Genomic DNA, 19,510 nt, shown 5'->3' with positions numbered 1-19,510 from the left:
ATAAAATTATGCATTCCAACTCTGTGGAGACATGACCTTTCAATCACATTTCTAGATTAGAGTCTGAGAGAAGCACTTTTTCAATTTATTTTTTCTTTCTGAGGAAAGAAATTAAAACCAAGAAACCCAACTCCAACCACAGATAGGTAATCAAGGACATATACTCACTCTCTGAGTCATAATACAGAAGTATAGGATCAGCTGCATATTCTTTAATCATTTGTTTCTCGCAGTTACCATACTTGCCTCGATGCACTCAACAAATGTGCACACACCGACTAAATGTTCTACCGTATAATTTAAATACAAGTCTCTATAAATTTTAGATAATGAGGACGCGTCATATCTTGTGAACTTCCCCGATCCATTGTGGGAGGTACATGGGAGGTACTGTAGGAGTCTCAGGTCCCGTGATACAAAACACACAATACTTGGCTTAGGTACATTTCTGTAGTCTATTTACAATACTTAAGATGAGGTGATTATATTCAGATGAATGTCCTTTCCCTAAGATAAACATCGTGGCATTTAATAGCCGTACATTTTAAAACTGATCAGCAATACCTTAGCAAAATTGCAACCGAATTCAGTGATATCAAGAATGGCGATACTGCCCAGAATCCCTCGTCGCGTGTGCAGAACTTCTCCACTTAAGGGAAATTCAACTCCACATGAAAGATACCTTCTGTAAATTTCTCACCATCATTAAGAATAAAACATAGCTACAATCTCCACAAAATCCCTATAGTGCAGAGGGAGGCCATTCGGCCCATCGAGTCTGCACGGCCCTCCAAATGAGCACTCTACATAGGCCCACTCCCCCACCCTATTCTCATAACCCGCACATTGATCATGGCTTATCCACCTAACCTGCCCACCTTTGGACTATGAGATGAAATTTGAGCACCCAGAAGAAACCCCATGCAGACACGGGGAGAACGTGCAAACCTCACAGTCACCCAAAGACAAGGTTGAACCCAGGTCCTTGGCGCTGTGAGGCATTGGTGCTAACCACTGTGTCGCCATACTGCAGTGACCTATAAATCTTACCTTTAAATCTCTGTGCAGCTAAGCTTATGATTATCAATTCCGTGAGGAAAAATGCTAGAGAAATTCAATAAACATTAAAACAGCATTTTTGGTAGAACAACAGCAACATCCTAGTTAATAAATACAATTCTGGGCGGCACGCAATGGTTAGCACTGCTGCCTCACGATGCCGAGGACCCGGGTTCGATCTCGGCTCTGAGTCACTGTCGGTGTGGAGTTTGCACATTCTCCCCATGTCTGCATGGGTCTCACCCCCACAACCCAAAAAGATGTGCAGGGTAGGTGGATTGGCCACGCTAAATTGTCCCTTAATTGGAAAAGATTGGGTACTCTAAATATATTTTTAAAAATAAATACAATTCTTTTAGTGCTGCTTTTATCAGTACAACAGTAATAATCTCCTAAAGAACAGGATCTGCATTGTGCCACACCCAAACCTGGCTCAATGACAACATTTTAGTCAGGTAATTTTCACAGTAAATTTTAATGAAGGTTTGAGGTCATAGGAACCTTTATTTGAAACCAGGCTCCTTCAAATATTTAACAAAAGAGTATCAACATTTGTTCATTAATTGAGTCTTTTTGTGCAGAAGTGTAAAAATTCAATTCTGCCAACTGTGTGAATGTCATGCACGGGTACATTTAACTGGATTCCAAAAGCTGAGAAGTACCGCCAAAGAGCTATTTTCAGCTTTAAATTCTTGCATATTTTCAGCTACTACTACCAAACAGTTCCCACTGGAAGTGATTATCCCCTATTTTGTTCAGCGAGTGAAAACACAAGCATAACACAAGTTGCTGCCATTTTTTTGAATTTTAGAGTGCCCAATTAATTTTTTCCAATTAAGGGGCAATTTAGTGTAGCCAATCCACCTATCTTTCACATCTTTGGGTTGTGGAGGTTGATACACTATTAATTACGACGAGACGAGAGTAGAATGTAATCGAGGCTTTATTACACAGCGATGTGTGGCCTCCTACAGCAGCTGACAAAATGGCTGCTGTACGGAGAGCACACATATTTATATTCCGCCTACTGGGTGGAGCCAGCAGGCAGAGAACTACCCCCGTACCTGTAGTACAGGGGCCTTACCGTAAAACCCATATATACAATATAATATAACAGTGGTGACTACCACATTCGCCCCCTGTTAAAAATGAGTCCAGTGGGGGTGGTGGGAAACTATATACATACAGATTGCTTTTAGAAATTACAGAGAAGGTCACAAATTTAGGCGATCCGGCGCCTTGATCTGTCGTTGAGAGCGCTGCAGTGCTGGTGGCAACCCAGGTGTCAGCTTGGTTTTCGGTGACTCCGGGAGCGGGTCGAAATCCTCTTCATCCCTGGGTGGGAGCAAGGGGAGGACGATCGTCACGGAGCGGGGGTTGCGGTGGGGTGCGCCGGGGAGGGGGCGGTGTGTGGGGACTCAGCTGGTGCCATGTCCCTGAGGGAGACTGTGTCTTTGCGGCCGTCGGGGTACGCTATGTAGGCGTACTGCAGGTTGGCGTGGAGTAGCTGTACCCTTTCAACCAACGGGTCCGCCTTGTGGAGTCGCACGTGTTTACGGAGAACGGGTCCTGGAACTGCCAGCCATGTTGGGAGCTAAATCCCGGAGGTGGAGTTCCTGGGGAAGGCAAAGAGACGTTCATGGGGGGTTTCGTTAGTCACGGTGCACAGGAGCGACGGAACTAGCGACCTACGAGCTTCTGCGTAGGTCGCCGCATCCTGGACGAGGGGAATAACGTTGGAGCTCAGCCGCATGTACAGAATCTGGAGCTTCCATGCTTCTGGGATTGGGTCTGGTGCAGACCCGATGTACGCTTCAAAGCAAGCTAGCCAATGTTCTAAGTCTTTTTTGGCATTATCTGCTTCAGGATGCAGCTGCAGGCGATCCGGCTTGATGCAGAGGTCCATCTCTGAAAAATCTCTGTGTAATAAATTGATGCACTATCAATTACGACGAGAAGAGAGCAGAATGTAATCGAAGCTTTATTACACAGAGATGTGTGGCCTCTGACAGCAGCTTACGAAATGGCTGCTGTTCGGAGAGCACACATATTTATACTCCGACTAACTGGGCGGAGCTAACAGGCAGGGATCTACCCCCGTACCTGTAGTACAGGGGCCTTACCGTAAAACCCTTATATACAATATAATACAACAGTGGTGACTACCAGAGGTGAAACCCATGCAAATACAAGGAGAATGTGCAAACTCCACATGGATAGTGACCCAGAGCCGGGATCGAACCTGGGACCTCGGTGCCGTGAGGCATCAGTGCTAGCCACTGTGATACAAGTTGCTGCCATGATAGTAACAGAGGCTATGCAGAGGATGTGCAATCTACTGTCATTAGTCCTTCATTTTAAGAACATCATCTATTCAGGGTAGTGAGTTTCTGCCATGGGTCTTCATGCACTGTATGACCTGCAAATCTTTGGACACATGGGGTTGGACTGCCCACAGGGAAGTGGGATCCAAACTGCAGTATTTGCTTCCTTGTCTTTCTTTCTCTGCCACCAGTCATCATTAAGACATTGGGACTCAAAAGTTTAAATGCAACTTGATGGATACATTGTCACCATTCTGAATGATGAGTAGAAAGCTCCTCCCAGTCATTCATGTCAATGCTGTTTCAAGGAGAGCTTCAGAATGCCTTTGATAAACGTTCATTGTTCTCCCTGGAAAGTTGACCACTGAGAGTTGAGGAAACAGGTCGTAGCGGGGAAGACAGTTTTCGACCATCCAGACACAGGGAGGGATTCTCCGGCCTCGTTCACCCAGCAACCAGAGAATCCCACCCGAGGTCAATGGATTTTCTCCATTATACGCGGAGCGCCTGTGGCGTTGTTGCGGCAGGCGGGGCGGGGGAATCCTGCCCGCAGTGTCCAGTCTATCAAAATTGTGTTTGTAGCAGTTTTGCCTCAGTGCTTGTGAAGCTGGCTTCAGGAAGGTCTATGGTCCTTCCATTAAGTCAGGTGGGTGTGGTGGTGGCACTGCAGATGAACTTCTCTGGTACTCTTATGTGTCGCTGATATACAATCCAGGTCTCACTGCGGTACAGGACTATGGCGAGGACCACAGCTCTGTATACACACACATGGAGAACCACCCTGTGTGGTCATCATACATTTTCATAGCTTTTAGGAAAATGAACAGGTCTTTCACTGGGCTAGAGAGCATTCCTTTACAAAGTGAGAGGGCCACGCCATCAGGCTTAATCAGGATCTGAGTGCACACATGGCAAAAAGAGCCACCGTCAACGGAGTACAGTCACCTTATATTAAAAAAGGAGTCAGATTCAGAATGGTTTATCCGGCTTGCCTTCGAGTGACTGTTGGGGAGAAAGAGCGCCCATTTGCTTTGCCAGAGAAGGCAGAGTCCTTTGTTCAAAAACTTTAATTGGGGACTGTTTAATATGTGTTTATTCTATTTTATGATCCTGTGACTGGATCTTTCATGTTTTACCATGTTTGGGGTTTGCTGGTTATTAGTTTATAGTTCTATTATGCTTTTCATCATTGTTGCTGGGTTTGATAATTGAATACTATTGGGACGTTGTAAATTAGACAAGGGCTGGGATTCTGCAATAATGGGGCTATAGAACATAGAACATTACAGTGCAGTACGGGCCCTTCGGCCCTCAATGTTGCGCCAACCCGTGAAACCATCTGAAGCCTATCTGACCTACACTATTCCATTTTCATCCATATGTCTATCCAGTGACCACTTAAATGCCCTTAAATTTGGCAAGTCTACTACTGTTGCAGGCAGGGCGTTCCACACCCCTACTACTCTCTGAGTAAAGAAACTGCCTCTGACATCTGTCCTATATCTACCACCCCTCAATTTAAAGCTATGTCCCCTCGTGTTGGTCATCACCATCCGAGGAAAAAGACTCTCACTATCAACCCTATCTAACCCTCTGACTATCTTATATGTCTCTATTAAGTCACCTCTCAGCCTTCTCCTCTCTAACGAAAACAACCTCAAGTCCCTGAGCCTTTCCTCAAAAGACCTTCCCTCCATACCAGGCAACATCCTAGTAAATCTCCTCTGAACCCTTTCCAAAGCTTCCACATCCTTCCTATAATGTGGTGACCAGAACTGCACGCAGTACTCCAGGTGCGGCCACACCAGAGTTTTGTACAGCTGCAGCATGACCTCGTGGCTCCAAAACTCAATCCCCCTACTGATAAAGGCTAGCACACCATATGCCTTCTTAACAGCCCTATTAACCTGGGTGGCAACTTTCAGGGATTTATGTACCTGGATGCCGAGATCTCTCTGTTCATCTACACTACCAAGAATCTTGCCATTAGCCCAGTACTCTGCATTCCTGTTACTCCTTCCAAAGTGAACCACCTCACACTTTTCCGCATTAAACTCTATCTGCCACCTCTCAGCCCAACTCTGCAGCTTATCTATGTCCCTCTGTAACCTATAACATCCTTCAGCACTATCCACAACTCCACCGACCTTCGTGTCATCTGAAAATTTACTAACCCATCGTTCTACACCCTCTTCCAGGTCATTTATAAAAATGACAAACAGCAGTGGCCCCAAAACAGATCCTTGCGGTACACCACCAGTAACTGAACTCCAGGATGAACATTTGCCATCAACCACCACCCTCTGTCTTCTTTCAGCTAGCCAATTACTGATCCAAACCGCTAAATCACCTTCAATCCCATACTTCCGTATTTTCTGCAATAGCCTACCATGGGGAACCTTATCAAACGCCTTACTGAAATCCATATACACCACATCAACCGCTTTACCCCCATCCACCTGTTTGGTCACCTTCTCAAAAAACTCACTAAGGTTTGTGAGGCATGACCTACCTTTCACAAAACCGTGTTGAGTATCGCTAATCAACTTGTTCTTTTCAAGATGATTATAAACCCTATCTCTTATAACCTTTTCCAACATTTTACCCACAACCGAAGTAAGGCTCACAGGTCTATAATTACCAGGGTTGTCTCTACTCCCCTTCACATGAACAAGGGGACAACATTTGCTATCCTTCAGTCTTCCGGCACTATTCCTGTCGACAAAGACGACATAAAGATCAAGGACAAAGGCTCTGCAATCTCCTCCCTGGCTTCCCAGAGAATCCTAGGATAAATCCCATCTGGCCCAGGGGACTTATCTATTTTTACGCTTTCCAAAATTGCTAACATCTCCTCCTTGTGAACCTCAATCCCATCTAGCCTGGTCGACTGTACCTGAGTAATCTCCTCGACAACATTGTCTTTCTCCAGTGTAAACACTGACGAAAAGGCACGTTTGGCGGCTCCTGCTACAAAGGTGTTTTCGGGCCGATTGGAGGGCCCCAACGGCGCTGTAAGGACAAATCCCGGTGGGGGAAGGCTCCCTGAGGAGAACCAGACCAACTTTATGGTCGGTACCCGGAGTGGGGTGGTAAAAAAAGCAACAGCAGCTCCCCAAAAAAAGCGGGGGAAGAAGACCAAAATGGCGGCCGGTGGCGCACCCGAGGAATGGAGGAAATGGGCGGAGGAGCAGCAGGCCGCTCTCCTGCGCTTCTTTACGGAGCTGAAAATGGAGCTCTTGGAGTCAATGAATGCGACGACCACCAGGCTGATGGGAGCCCAGGCGACCCAAGAGGCGTCGATTCGGGAGCTGCAGCAGGAGATGACTGTGAGGGAGGAGGAGGCCACGGTCCTCGTGGGAAAGATAGAGGTGCACGAGGCACTCCACCTGAAATGGCAGAGCCGTTTTGAGGAGCTGGATACCCGAATGAGGCGGAAGAACCTGAGGATCTTGGGCCTGGCAGAAGGCCTGGAGGGGTCAGACCTCCCGGGATACGTAGCAGAAATGCTGAGCTCCCTGATGGGGGCAGGGGCCGTCCCTTCGCCCCTGGAGCTGGAAGAGGCCTACAGGGTCATGGCTAGGAAGCCAAGAGCAAATGAGCCCCCGAGGGCGGTGCTGGTGCGGTTCCAGCGACTCAGCGATCGTGAGAGAGTGCTGGAGTGGGCCAAGAGGGAAAGGAGCAGTAAGTGGGAGAATTCGACGGTGAGGGTCTACCAGGACTGGAGTGCGGAGGTGTCTAAGCGGCGGGCCCGGTACAACCGGACGAAGGCGGTGCTACATGCAAAACGGATCAGGTTCGGAATGCTGCAGCCAGCGCGCTTGTGGGTCACCTACAGGAACCAACACCACTATTTTGAGTCCCCAGAGGAGGCGTGGGCCTTTGTACAGGAAGAGAAACTGGACTCGAATTAGACCCAGGGGATACTTGGCGGCCGTAGCCGCTCGGGTACTTTCAGCTGAACAAGCGGTTTTTTTTCTCGGCTGGGTCGGAACTGGGCAACTCTTATTGGAACGGTTTCCTTTTTTTTTTCTTCTTTCCTTGTTTGGATCTGGAACTCTTGCTTTGGGTTTTTCTTCTGATGTTTTTTCCCCCCTTTGCCAACTTCCCTTAGCTATTGTTATTGTGGTTATTCATGGTTATTTATGGTTATTTATACTGTTTGGTAGAGGGCGACTGTTAAGTACATTGTTATTTGTTATCTATCTGGTATTTATAATGTTAAGTTGGGGAGGCGGGACGGGGGGGGGAGAGCAGATCGGGGATATGGGCTCCTAGGGGGGGGTTCTTTACAGGCATGGACGGGGACGGGGGTGGAACTGAAGATGGCGGGGTGGGGTGTGGCAGGGCGAAAGCGCGGGCTTTCCTCTGTTTTCCCGCGCGCGGGGCAGAGGAGGGGGGGAGGGGAGGAGTGCGGGGCGTGGCTAGCAATGGCGACCTTTCCCGCGTTGGAGCGGGGCCAGGGAGGAGTGGCAAGGGGGGGGAGGCCCTCCCCCCCCCGAGCCGGGGGGAGTCGGAGTGTGGCAGGAGCAGCCGGGAAGTGGAGGACTGGAGAGGTGGGGGGAGGGGGCCATCGCCATGGGGAGCGGGTCAGAAGGGGAGGGTCGACCCGGGGCGAGCAGGGAACAGGACATGGCTAATCGGCAGGGGAAGGGGGCGGGTCGTCCCGCGACCCGGCTGATCACTTGGAACGTGAGGGGGCTGAATGGGCCGGTCAAGAGATCAAGGGTATTCTCACACCTGAAGGGACTGAAGGCTGATGTAGCAATGTTACAGGAGACCCATTTGAAGGTAGTGGACCAGATTCGCCTGAGAAGGGGGTGGGTGGGACAGGTGTTCCACTCTGGATTGGACGCAAAGAACCGGGGGGTGGCGATTCTGGTGGGAAAGAGGGTGTCGTTCGTGGCGGAGGATGTGGTGGCGGATAAGGAGGGTAGGTATGTGATGGTGAAGGGTAAGCTGCAGGGGGAGAAAGTGGTGATGGTCAACGTATATGCCCCGAACTGGGATGACGCGGGTTTTATGAGGCGCCTATTGGGCCTCATTCCGGGACTGGAGGCAGGGGGCTTGATCATGGGGGGGGACTTTAACACAGTGCTGGACCCCGGGCTAGACAGATCGAGCTCAAGGACCAATAGGAGGCCGGCAGCGGCAGAAGTGCTGAGGGGGTACATGGAGCAGATGGGAGGAGTAGACCCATGGAGGTTTGGTAGGGCGAGGGCGAGGGAGTATTCCTTTTTCTCCCACGTCCATAGAGTGTACTCCAGAATCGATTTCTTCGTGTTGAGCAGGGGGCTGATCCCGAGGGTACGGGAAGCTGAGTACTCGGCCATTGCGATCTCTGATCATGCACCACATTGGGTGGATGTGGAAATGGGGGAGGCGCGGCACCAGCGCCCGCTGTGGCGGCTGGATGTGGGGCTGTTAGCGGACGACGAGGTGTGTAAAAGGGTCCGGAAGTGCATTGAGAGCTATCTGGACTTGAATGACACGGGTGAGGTGCAGGTGGGGATGGTCTGGGAGGCCCTGAAGGCAGTGATCAGGGGAGAGCTGATCTCCATAAGGGCACACAGAGAAAGAAAGGAGAGGCAGGAGAGGGAGAGGCTGGTGGGGGAGCTATTGGAAGTGGATAGGAGATATGCGGAGGCACCAGAGGAGGGGCTGCTGGGAGAACGGCGCAGCCTGCAGGTCAAGTTCGACCTGCTGACCACCAGGAAGGCAGAGACGCAGTGGAGAAGGGGACAGGGCGCGGTCTATGAGTATGGGGAAAAGGCGAGCAGGATGCTGGCACACCTGCTTCGCAAACGAGAAGACCCCGTGCAGTGCGGGTCCTATAGGCCTATCTCGCTTCTGAACGTGGATGCCAAGTTGCTGGCAAAGATCCTGGCAGCTAGAATAGAGGATTGTGTGCCAGGGGTAATCCATGAGGACCAGACAGGGTTCGTGAAGGGGCGGCAGCTCAACACGAACGTGAGGAGATTGCTGAATGTAATTATGATGCCGGCAGTGGAGGGGGAGGCTGAGATAGTGGTAGCGCTGGACGCGGAGAAGGCATTCGATAGGGTGGAGTGGGAGTACCTGTGGGAGACGTTGGAACGGTTTGGGTTTGGGGAAGGGTTTATTAAGTGGGTGAAGTTGCTCTACTCGGCCCCGACGGCGAGTGTAGTGACAAACGGGAGGAGGTCGGAGTATTTCGGGCTCCACCGAGGGACCAGGCAGGGATGTCCCCTATCCCCCCTACTTTTCGCACTGGCGATTGAACCGTTGGCGATGGCACTGAGGGGTTCAGGGGGGTGGAGAGGACTGACTAGGGGAGGGGAGGAACATCGAGTATCGTTGTATGCGGATGATCTACTGCTGTACGTGGCAGACCCAGAAGGGGGAATGCCGGAGATAATGGAACTATTAGCAGAGTTTGGGGACTTCTCGGGGTACAAACTAAATTGGGGCAAAAGCGAGGTTTTTGTGATACACCCGGGGGACCAGGGAGAGGGTATTGGGAGACTCCCCTTCAAGCGAGCAGGAAAGAGCTTTAGGTACTTAGGGGTGCAGGTGGCAAGGAACTGGGGGACCCTCCACAAGTTGAACTTTTCCAGGCTGGTGGAACAGATGGAGGAGGAATTTAAGAGGTGGGACATGGTACCGCTGTCGCTGGCGGGGAGGGTGCAGTCAATCAAAATGACGGTCCTCCCAAGGTTCCTGTTTTTATTTCAGTGCTTGCCCATCTTCCTCCCTAGGGCCTTCTTCAAAAAGGTGACGAGTAGCATCATGAGCTACGTGTGGGCGCACGGCACCCCAAGGGTGAGGAGGGTCTTTTTGGAGCGGATTAGGGACAGTGGAGGGCTGGCACTACCCAATCTCTCGGGGTATTACTGGGCGGCAAATGTGTCAATGGTGCGCAAGTGGATGATGGAAGGGGAGGGGGCAGCTTGGAAACAAATGGAGAGGGCGTCCTGTGGCAACACAAGCCTGGGGGCCCTAGTAACGGCACCATGGCCGCTCCCCCCCACGAGGTACACCACGAGCCCGGTGGTGGCGGCCACCCTCAAGATATGGGGGCAGTGGAGGCGACACAGGGGGGAAATGGGAGGTCTGTTGGCGGCGCCAATAAGAGGGAACCATAGATTCATCCCGGGGAACATCGACGGGGGATTTCAGAGCTGGTACAGGATGGGCATACGGCAGCTGAAGGACCTGTTTATAGAGGGGAGGTTTGCGAGCCTGGGAGGGCTGGAGGAGAAGTTTGAGCTCCCCCCGGGAAACATGTTCAGATATTTACAAGTGAAGGCATTTGCTAGGCGGCAGGTGGAGGGGTTCCCCCTGCTCCCCAGTAAGGGGGCGAGTGATAGGGTGCTCTCGGGGGTCTGGGTCGGAGGGGGGAAGATATCAGACATCTACAAGATAATGCAGGAGGCGGAAGAAGCATCAGGGGAGGAGCTGAAAGCCAAGTGGGAAGGGGAGCTGGGAGAGCAGATAGAGGACGGGACGAGGCCGGATGCACTGGAGAAGGTCAATTCTTCCTCCTCGTGTGCGAGGCTGAGCCTCATTCAATTTAAGGTGCTGCATAGAGCTCACATGACGGGGACAAGGATGAGCCGGTTCTTTGGGGGTGAGGACAGGTGTGTCAGATGTCTGGGAAGCCCAGCGAACCATGTGCATATGTTCTGGGCATGTCCGGTGCTGGAAGGGTTCTGGAAGGGGGTGGCAAGGACGGTGTCGAAGGTGGTGGGGTCCAGGGTCAAACCAGGATGGGGGCTTGCGATCTTTGGGGTCGGGGTAGAACCGGGGGTACAGGAGGCTAGGGAGGCCGGAATACTGGCCTTTGCGTCCCTAGTGGCTCGACGAAGGATATTAATCCAATGGAAGGACGCGAGGCCTCCAAGCGTTGAAACTTGGATTAACGATATGGCTAGCTATATTCAGCTGGAAAGGATCAAATTTGCCCTGAGAGGGTCGGTAAAGGGATTCTCCAGGCGGTGGCAACCTTTCCTTGACTTTTTAGATCAGAGATAGACGTTCGGGGTCGTGGCCAGCAGCAACCCGGGGGGGGGGGGCAGCAATGGTCGTGGGGGGACATGCACGACTGTAACGCGGGCAAGTCTGCTCGCTGCTCATGTCTGAAACTGTAGGCTGCCTTGTTGTTAAGTTGTTGCTTGGGGGGGGGCAGCAATGGTCGTGGGGGGACATGCACGACTGTAACGCGGGCAAGTCTGCTCGCTGCTCATGTCTGAAACTGTAGGCTGCCTTGTTTGTTAAGTTGTTGCTTGGGGGGGGGGGGGGGGGGGGGGGGGGAGGACTGGTGCGCGCGAGAGGGCGGGCGAGGGAGGGATATTTGCCTAGAAGGATCGTGTTGTAAATAATTTAAAAATTAGTAGGGGTAAATGTTTGTATGGAAAAACTCTTTCAATAAAAATTATTTTTAAAAAAAAACACTGACGAAAAATATCCATTTAACGCTTCCCCTATCTCCTCTGATTCCACACACAACTTTCCACTACTATCCTTGATTGGCCCTAATCTTACTCTAGTCATTCTTTTGTTCCTGATATACCTATAGAGAGCCTTAGGGTTTTCCTTGATCCTATCCGCCAATGACTTTTCGTGTCCTCTCCTCGCTCTTCTTAACTCTCCCTTTTGGTCCTTCCTGGCTAACTTGTAACTCTCAAGTGCCCTAACTGAGCCTTCATGTCTCATCCTAACATAAGCCTTCTTCTTCCTCTTGACAAGTGCTTCAACTTCCTTTGTAAACCTCGGTTCCCTGCCTGGCTATGTCCCCATGCCCGGCAGAAAACAGGCATGAATCACTCTGGACTTTTTTCCAAAAGTTTTTAAGGGGGCTTGCAGGGCCCCGGCGTGCGTCGCATAGCTCCTGCTGCTGATACGGGGCCCTGCACTTCTGGCCACGGGTCCGCGCATCCATGCAGCGGCCGCCTGCTGTGCTGGCCCAGCGCGACATGACGGACCCACTCAGCAGACCGGCGCCGACTAAATAGCCCCCCCCGTGACTGATCCCCCCCACCAGGACGGCCACCGCAGCCGTGATGCCGTGCTCCCGCCGGATGGAACCATACGAGAACCACACCAGCGGGAACTTGGCCGGTCGACCGCGAAGAATCACCTCTTCTAACGGCCCCCCCGACCAGCACACGCCGGAGAATCGCGCAAAGGTGTTGCGGGTCCGACGCCCCCACGCCGGGCGCGATTGTGACGCGGGGGCTCGGAGAATCCCCGTCAAGATTTTATTATATTTTCTAGTGGGAGTCTCTCTGCTAATGAAGGGCCTGGCTAACGGGAGCAGTGATAGTGGGTTTGCTGCACTTCTTCACAAATAATTTGTGAAAATGAGTTTAGAATATATAATTAGTTGTGTTTTGTTAACTGTGGGTTGTGCGATAGGATTTTTTTGCATTGTAGTGTTATTGAGGTGGGATGGGGAGGGGGAGGGAGGGGTTTTAATATTAGTTTGCTGATGGTGTTGGAGAGTCTTTTTTTGTCGAGTTGTCTGACTTGGCTCGGTGGCTATGTTGGGTAGATCTCTTCACTTTATCTGTCCAAGATCTTGTGTTTGGAAATGGCTGATTCTAGGCTGAGGAACGGTGGGAGACCTCCAATTCAATTGGTTACCTGGAATGTTCAGGGTCTGAATGGCTCAGGAAAACGGGCTCGGGCATTTGCCCATCTCAAGAACCTGAACTCAAGAGGTTATTTTCTTGCAGGAAACCCACTTGCGTGTCAAGGACCAGACCAGGTTACGTAAGAATTGGGTTGGGTTGGGTTTCCCACTCGGTTTTAATGGCAGGGTCAGAGGCAAGGCAATCTTAATTCATGAGAGAATACAATTCTCCTCCTCTCAGTTTATAGCTGACCCTAATTGTTGTTATGTTATTGTGTGTGGCACCTTGGTGAACACTCCAGTAGTCATGGTGAACGTCTATGCCCCTAACTGGGGTGACACAAACTTTATTAATTCTCTTGTGAACTCTCTCCCCAACCTTGATTCACACCAGATGATTCTAGGAGGCAACCTGAACGGTGTCTTGGACCCTAAAGTGGATAGTTCTAAACCAAAATCTCGTGTCCCATCAAGGATGGCCAGGGAAGGGCAGCACGGTGGCCTAGTGGTTAGCACAACTGCCTCACGGCGCTGAGGTCCCAGGTTCGATCCCGGCTCTGGGTCACTGTCCGTGTGGAGTTTGCACGTTCTCCCCGTGTCTGCGTGGGTTTCGCCCCCACAACCCAAAAATGTGCAGAGTAGGTGGATTGGCCACGCTAAATTGCCCCTTAATTGGAAAAAATAATTGGGTAATCTAAATTTTAAAAAAAAAAGGATGGCCAGGGCTTTGTCCTCCTTAATGGTAAAGATAGGAGGGGTGGATCCTTGGTGCTTTCTACACCCGATGATAAACACACATCCACCATGCATACTCCCGCATTGATTTTTTAATTTTGATTGGGCTCTCAGCGATTGTTATCTCTGATCACGCACTACATTTTGTCGATCTACTGTTAGAATCTGATCCTGCCCAACACCCACCCTGGAGACTAGATATCATTCTGTTTTCAGGCAACAAATTTTGCAAGTGTTTGTCTACCTCTATAGAGGATTCTATTAAACTCAACAAATCAGACTCAATCTCTCCCTTCACACTTTGGGAGGTTCTCAAAACCATGATTAAGGGGGAAATTATTTTGTATAGGGCTTATGCCCAGAAAACAAAGACCCTGAAGCAGGAAAGGCTGGTGGACTCCAGCTGCAGGTGGATCACCGATACTCGCTTGCCGCAACCGGATCCTGAGCACAGGAACAAATTACAAACCGAGTTCGAACTGGTGTCCACTTGTAAGGCTGTCCATCAATTACAATGCTCCAGGGGTACTTTCTAAGAGAATGGGGAGGTCAGTCATCTTCTGGCTCATCAACTCAAATGGCAAACCAGGCAGCACGGTGGCGCAGTGGTTAGCATTGCTGCCTCAAGACTCCGAGCACTTGGGTTCGATGCAAGCCCAGGGTCACTGTCCGTGTGGAGTTTGCACATTCTCCCCATGTCTGCGTGGGTCTCAGTCTCACAACCCAAAAAGATGTGCGGGATAGGTGGACTGGGCACACTAGAGTGCCCTTAATTGAGTAAAAAATGAAATGGGCAATTTAAAATTTAAAAAGAACTCAAGTGGCAAACAGCCTCACGTGAGATCCCTAAAATACATAATAAGGACGGCAATCTTGTCTTCCTTCTACGCCCCCCCCCCCCCCCCCCCCCCCCCCCCCCCCCGGCACCGCCGCGGATAAATGGAACATGACTAGCTTCTTGGATGGTTTATACATCCCAACTGTTGAAATGAGCAAGAGATATGAGTTAAGATTCCCCATTATGCCCGGAAAAGTGTTTAAAATGTATTGGGCTGCTGCAACCTGGCGAAGCCCCGGGTCCTGTCGGCTTCCCAGTCGAGCTTTAGGAAATAAAATTCGGAACAGCTCATCCCTTCAATATTGGAGATGTTCAATTACTCATTGTCTCAGGGTTCATTGCCTCCGGCCCTCTCTCAAGTCTCAATCCCGTTACTCTTTATGGGGGACATCCCAGTTGAGTGTGATTCAAATCGACCCATCTTACTTTTAACCACGGATGTTGCGCTGGTGGCTGAAGTCCTGGCATAATGTCGGAGAATCAAAAGGACTTTGTGAATGGCCAACAATTGTCGGCCAATGTTAGCCACCTTTTGAACATGATTCTTTTGTTCCCCACAGAGCCCGAGCCTGAGGTTATAGTATCACTGGACGCTGAAAATGCATTTGATAAAGTGGAATAGGATTATCTGCCGAGATTCTCAGGAGATTTGGATTCAGCCCTAAATGTTCCTCTTGGATTTGTCTATTGTATAGTGCCCCTACTGCCAACATTCGCACAAACACTGTGCACTCAGATTATTTCCCCTTGGGTAGGGGTTCTAGACTGGGCTGTTCTCTACCATGTCTTTCTTTCTCGTCTTTCTTTATATATATTTACCCCGCCCCAATTTATCTCCCTTTCCTACCTTTGTTCCCCCCTTCGCCCCCTCCACATCTACATCATCACAGTTTACCATCTGATGCTAGTTTCTCTGCTGTTTGGTCTTTCACACTTTTTGTTCTCTCTGGGACTGCAATTAGCATTCTTTCCCTTGGTTTCTGTGGCTATTAGCACCCAGTTCACTTGGTTTCTGTGACTATGACTCATCTTTCATTCTCTCATTCCACAGTATAAATATTTCCCACTTTCTCTGTCTTTTAGCTTTGACAAAGGGTCACCTGGACTCGAAACATTAGCTCATTTCTCTCCCTAAAATGCTGCCAGATCTGCTGAGATTTTCCAGCATTTTTTCTTGGGCTGTCCTCTTTCCCCATTTCTCTTTGCCTTGGCTATAGAGTCTCTCTCAATAGTTGAGGGCCTCTGATCAATGGAGGGGTATTTGTCAGGATGGAGTGGACCATTGGGTATAGTTTTATGCAGATGACTGACTTCTGTACATTATGGACCCGACTCCCTCCATAGATAGCATAATGAAGATGCTCAATACATTTGGTACCTTCTCTAGGTATAAACTGACTGTAGATAATACACCCCCCCTCCCAGTTTCTGTTACTCTGGAGTCCCGTGTAGCCCATAATTGGGCCTCACTTCACAAATTAAACTACTCAAGCCTTGTTTTTTTTTTCTTTGCTCAAATCCTGTGGTGATCCCACAGTTTCTCCCCATCTTTAGCCCCTATTTTTAATAATCATCTCTTTTTGCCTTCTGGCCTGGACACTTCACTCAAATCTTGGGAGGGCAAAGGAACATGTGTGCTTTAGGGACCTGTTTGTAGCCAGGAGATTTGTGAGTTTTAATGGGTCTATTTCAGATCTGTATGGCCATATTCTGTCGTCAGATCATGCCCCTTTGGAAGGGTTGAGGGCAAGGTGAGAGAAGAAGCTGCATCCAGAGCTTACAGATGAGGCTTGGAGGGAAGCCCGCTATAGGGTAAACTCCACATCTTTTGTGCCCGGTTGAGTTTAATCCAGTTTAAAATATTACACAGGAGGCACTTGACTAGGGCAAGGATGAGTGGGCATCTTCTTGTGCCCGGCTGAGTTTAATGGAGTTTCAAGAATTACACAGGATGCACTTGACCAGGACAAGGATGAGTGGGTTTTTCCCAGATGTGGAAGACAAGTGTGAAAGTTGTTTGCTTGCGTCGGCTAACCACATTCATATGGTTTGGTCTTGTCCTAAACTTACCAACTTCTGGATTTCCTTTCTCAATACTATATCAGTTCTAGAACTATGTCTATTAGTAGCCATACTTAGGGTCTCGGACTTAGTGGAATTTCACTCTGGGATAGGGGCGATGTCGTCCCCTTTACCTCATTGGTGGCCAGGAGGAGAATATTGCTTGGCTGGAGGTCTCCCATCCCTCCCAGTGCACCATGGTTGGGCAATTTGATGTCATTTCTGTACTTGGAAAAATTAAATATACCATCAAGGCGTCGGTGGGGAAGTACTACCTTAAAGAGGGCAACCATTTATCATCTTTTTTAGATACCGTCAGTTTAGTTATAGGGTTTAAGCTTTAATTTGTGATTTTAATAGAAGATGTAACTTTGTGACATTGTACCTGCATATCTTTGTTGGTTGATTGTTAGCATTTGCATCGAAAACTTCAATAAATATATATTGATATTTATTTTAAAAGAAATTAACATAGATTGGCTGACAGGAGGTTCTGAGTGGTCTCTCAGGCTTAAAAATTGATAAATATCCAGGGCCAGATGAAATGTATCCCAGGCTGTTGAGAGGAAAGGGAAGAAATAACAGGCGCTGGCAATAATTTTCAGTTTCTCAGTGTTGGGGCCCTTGCTGTTTGTTGTTTAGATATATGATTTATACATGAATGTTGGAGGGTTGATCAATAAATTTACAGATGATGCTAAAATTGGTGGGGTGGTAAATAGTGAGGAGGATAGCCTGAGATGATTGAAGGATAAAGACAGGCTGGTCAGATGGGCTGATCAGTGGCAAATGCAATTAAATCTAGATAAGTGTGAAGTGATACATCTGGATAGGACAAACAAGACAAGGGAATACACGATGAATGGCAGAACCCTAGGAAGCATCAAGGATCAGAGGAACCTTGGTGTACATACCGGCAGCAGGGCTGGTGGATGCAGTGGTTAAGGCATATGGTATACTTGCCTCTATTATCCAAGGCAGAGAGTTTAAGAGCAGGGGGGTTTATGGTGGAACTGTATAAAACGTTTGTTAGGCCACATATAAAATATTGTGTGCAGTTCTGGAATCCACATTATAGGAGGGATGTGATGGCACTGGTTAGGGTGCAGGGAAGGTTTACCAGAATGTTGCCTGGGCTGGAGAGTTTTAATTATGAAGGGAGATCGGATAGACTGGGATTGCTTTCCTTGGACTAGAGGAGAATGGGGTGGGGTAGGGTGGGGAGAGGAGAAGAAACGTAATTGAAATGTATAAAATTATGAGGGGCATAGAGTAGACAGGAAGGGACTTTTCCCCTTTGTGGAGGGCTTAATAGCCAGGGGGCATACATTTAAGGTAAAGGGCAGGAGGTTTAGAGGGGATGTTCGAAAACACCTTTTCGCCCAAGGGGTTGTGGGAGTCTGGAACTCACTGCCTGAAAGGTGGTAGAGGCAGAGACCCTCATTGTTGTATTTAGATGTGCACTTGTGATACCAAGATATACAAGGCAATGGGCCAAGTATTGGAAAATGGGATTAGAATAGCTTTTTAAAAAATCAATACAGACACAATGGGCCGAAGGACCTTTTCTGTGCTGTAGACATCTATGACTATAACTTTCACTCATTTGGAAAGGTATTTGTTGACAAACATTTGCTGCCGTAGTTTGTAGAAGGCTGTGCTGACGCGCGGATTCAGTGTTGCTTCGCCTCATCAATGATGGCCTTTCGTGAGAGGTGGCTGTCAAGGTATAGGAAATGCCCAACATATTCCAGAGACTCCGGGGGATACACAACAGATAAGCTCACTGGCTTTGATGGGCCCCATCTGGAAAAACTATTGGGACCACAGACTTTGTTACATGTCTCCCATTGATGCTGATTCACCCGTGGATTCTGCCAAAGCATACGGAGGAAGCGACTAATGTAGTAGACAGTAGGTACCTACGCCTGTAGTTAATGTAGACTGCCAGAAGGCATTCAATAAGGTTTTACATATGATTCAGTTGCTAAATATTAATGCTCATGGAAGTGAAGGCAAAATATTGAGCCAGTGAAGAGATTGGTTATGAAGTACAAGAGACAAAGTAAGGATAGTGTGTATTAACTTGCTGGGGTCTCAACTAGTCATTATATTTATTAATGATTCAGATAATACAACAGAGAACTATGAGGGGTATGGCTCAGTGGGTGGTATTCTTGCCCGAGTCAAAAGGTTTGGAGCTCAATTCCTACTCAAGAGACTCGAGCACAAAAATCATGGCTAACTTTCCAGTGCAGTCCTGAGGAAATGCTACATTGTTAGAAGTACCATCTTGCAGATTACACTTTAAACAGAAGCTGGCCCTGCATGTTTCCTCAGGTGGCTGTAAAAGATTTCATGAGCAAAGAGTTTTCCCTGGTGTCCTGCACAATATTCATCTCAGTCAACATCAAAAAAACAGATTACCTGGTCATTATCACATTGCTGTTTATTAAGCCTACTTCATGGAAATAAGCATTTTTAAAATTCATTCAAGCGATGTGGGCTTTATTGGCTAGGCCAGAATTTATTGCCCATGAGAAGGTGGCGGTGAACTACCTTCTTGAACCATTGCAGTCCATGTGGTTATAGATACAACCACAGTGCAGGGAGGGAGTCCAGGATTCTGACCCAGACGCAGCGACAGTGAAAGGATGGTAACATATTTCCAAATCAGGATGGCGAGTGAGTGGCTGGAAGAGGAGCTTCCAGTTAGTGGTATTTTATATTACAACAGTGACTAAACTTCAAAAGTACTTTCACTGGCTAAAACACTTTTTGGTGGGCGGCACGGTGGTGCAGTGGTTAGCACTGCTGCCTCACAGCACCGAGGTCCCAGCCCTGGGTCACTGTCCGTGTGGAGTATGCACATTCTCTCTG

At 49.0% G+C, this 19,510-nt stretch overlaps 1 protein-coding gene across 5 annotated transcripts in view; it reads right to left on the bottom strand.

Annotated features, from left to right (window-relative positions):
• The window catches only part of ern2 (endoplasmic reticulum to nucleus signaling 2), a 136,736-nt gene that overhangs the window by 98,719 nt on the left and 18,507 nt on the right, over nucleotides 1-19,510 (bottom strand). The window contains exon 1 of one of the 5 annotated variants that reach the window (XM_038821158.1): nucleotides 169-323. The exons of 3 other annotated variants lie outside the window; for them this stretch is intronic. In XM_038821158.1, coding sequence (XP_038677086.1) covers nucleotides 169-207 — 39 coding nt within the window. In that variant the 5' untranslated portion in view covers nucleotides 208-323. Of the gene's footprint in view, nucleotides 1-168; nucleotides 324-19,510 lie in introns of those variants that run through there. One more of the 5 variants, XM_038821155.1, reaches the window with a different exon arrangement.

Source organism: Scyliorhinus canicula, chromosome 15 (genome assembly GCF_902713615.1).
Source record: "Scyliorhinus canicula chromosome 15, sScyCan1.1, whole genome shotgun sequence".
Taxonomy (NCBI): domain Eukaryota; kingdom Metazoa; phylum Chordata; class Chondrichthyes; order Carcharhiniformes; family Scyliorhinidae; genus Scyliorhinus; species Scyliorhinus canicula.
Note: the sequence above shows the minus strand (reverse complement) of the source record. Positions and strands in the feature narration are given on the sequence as shown.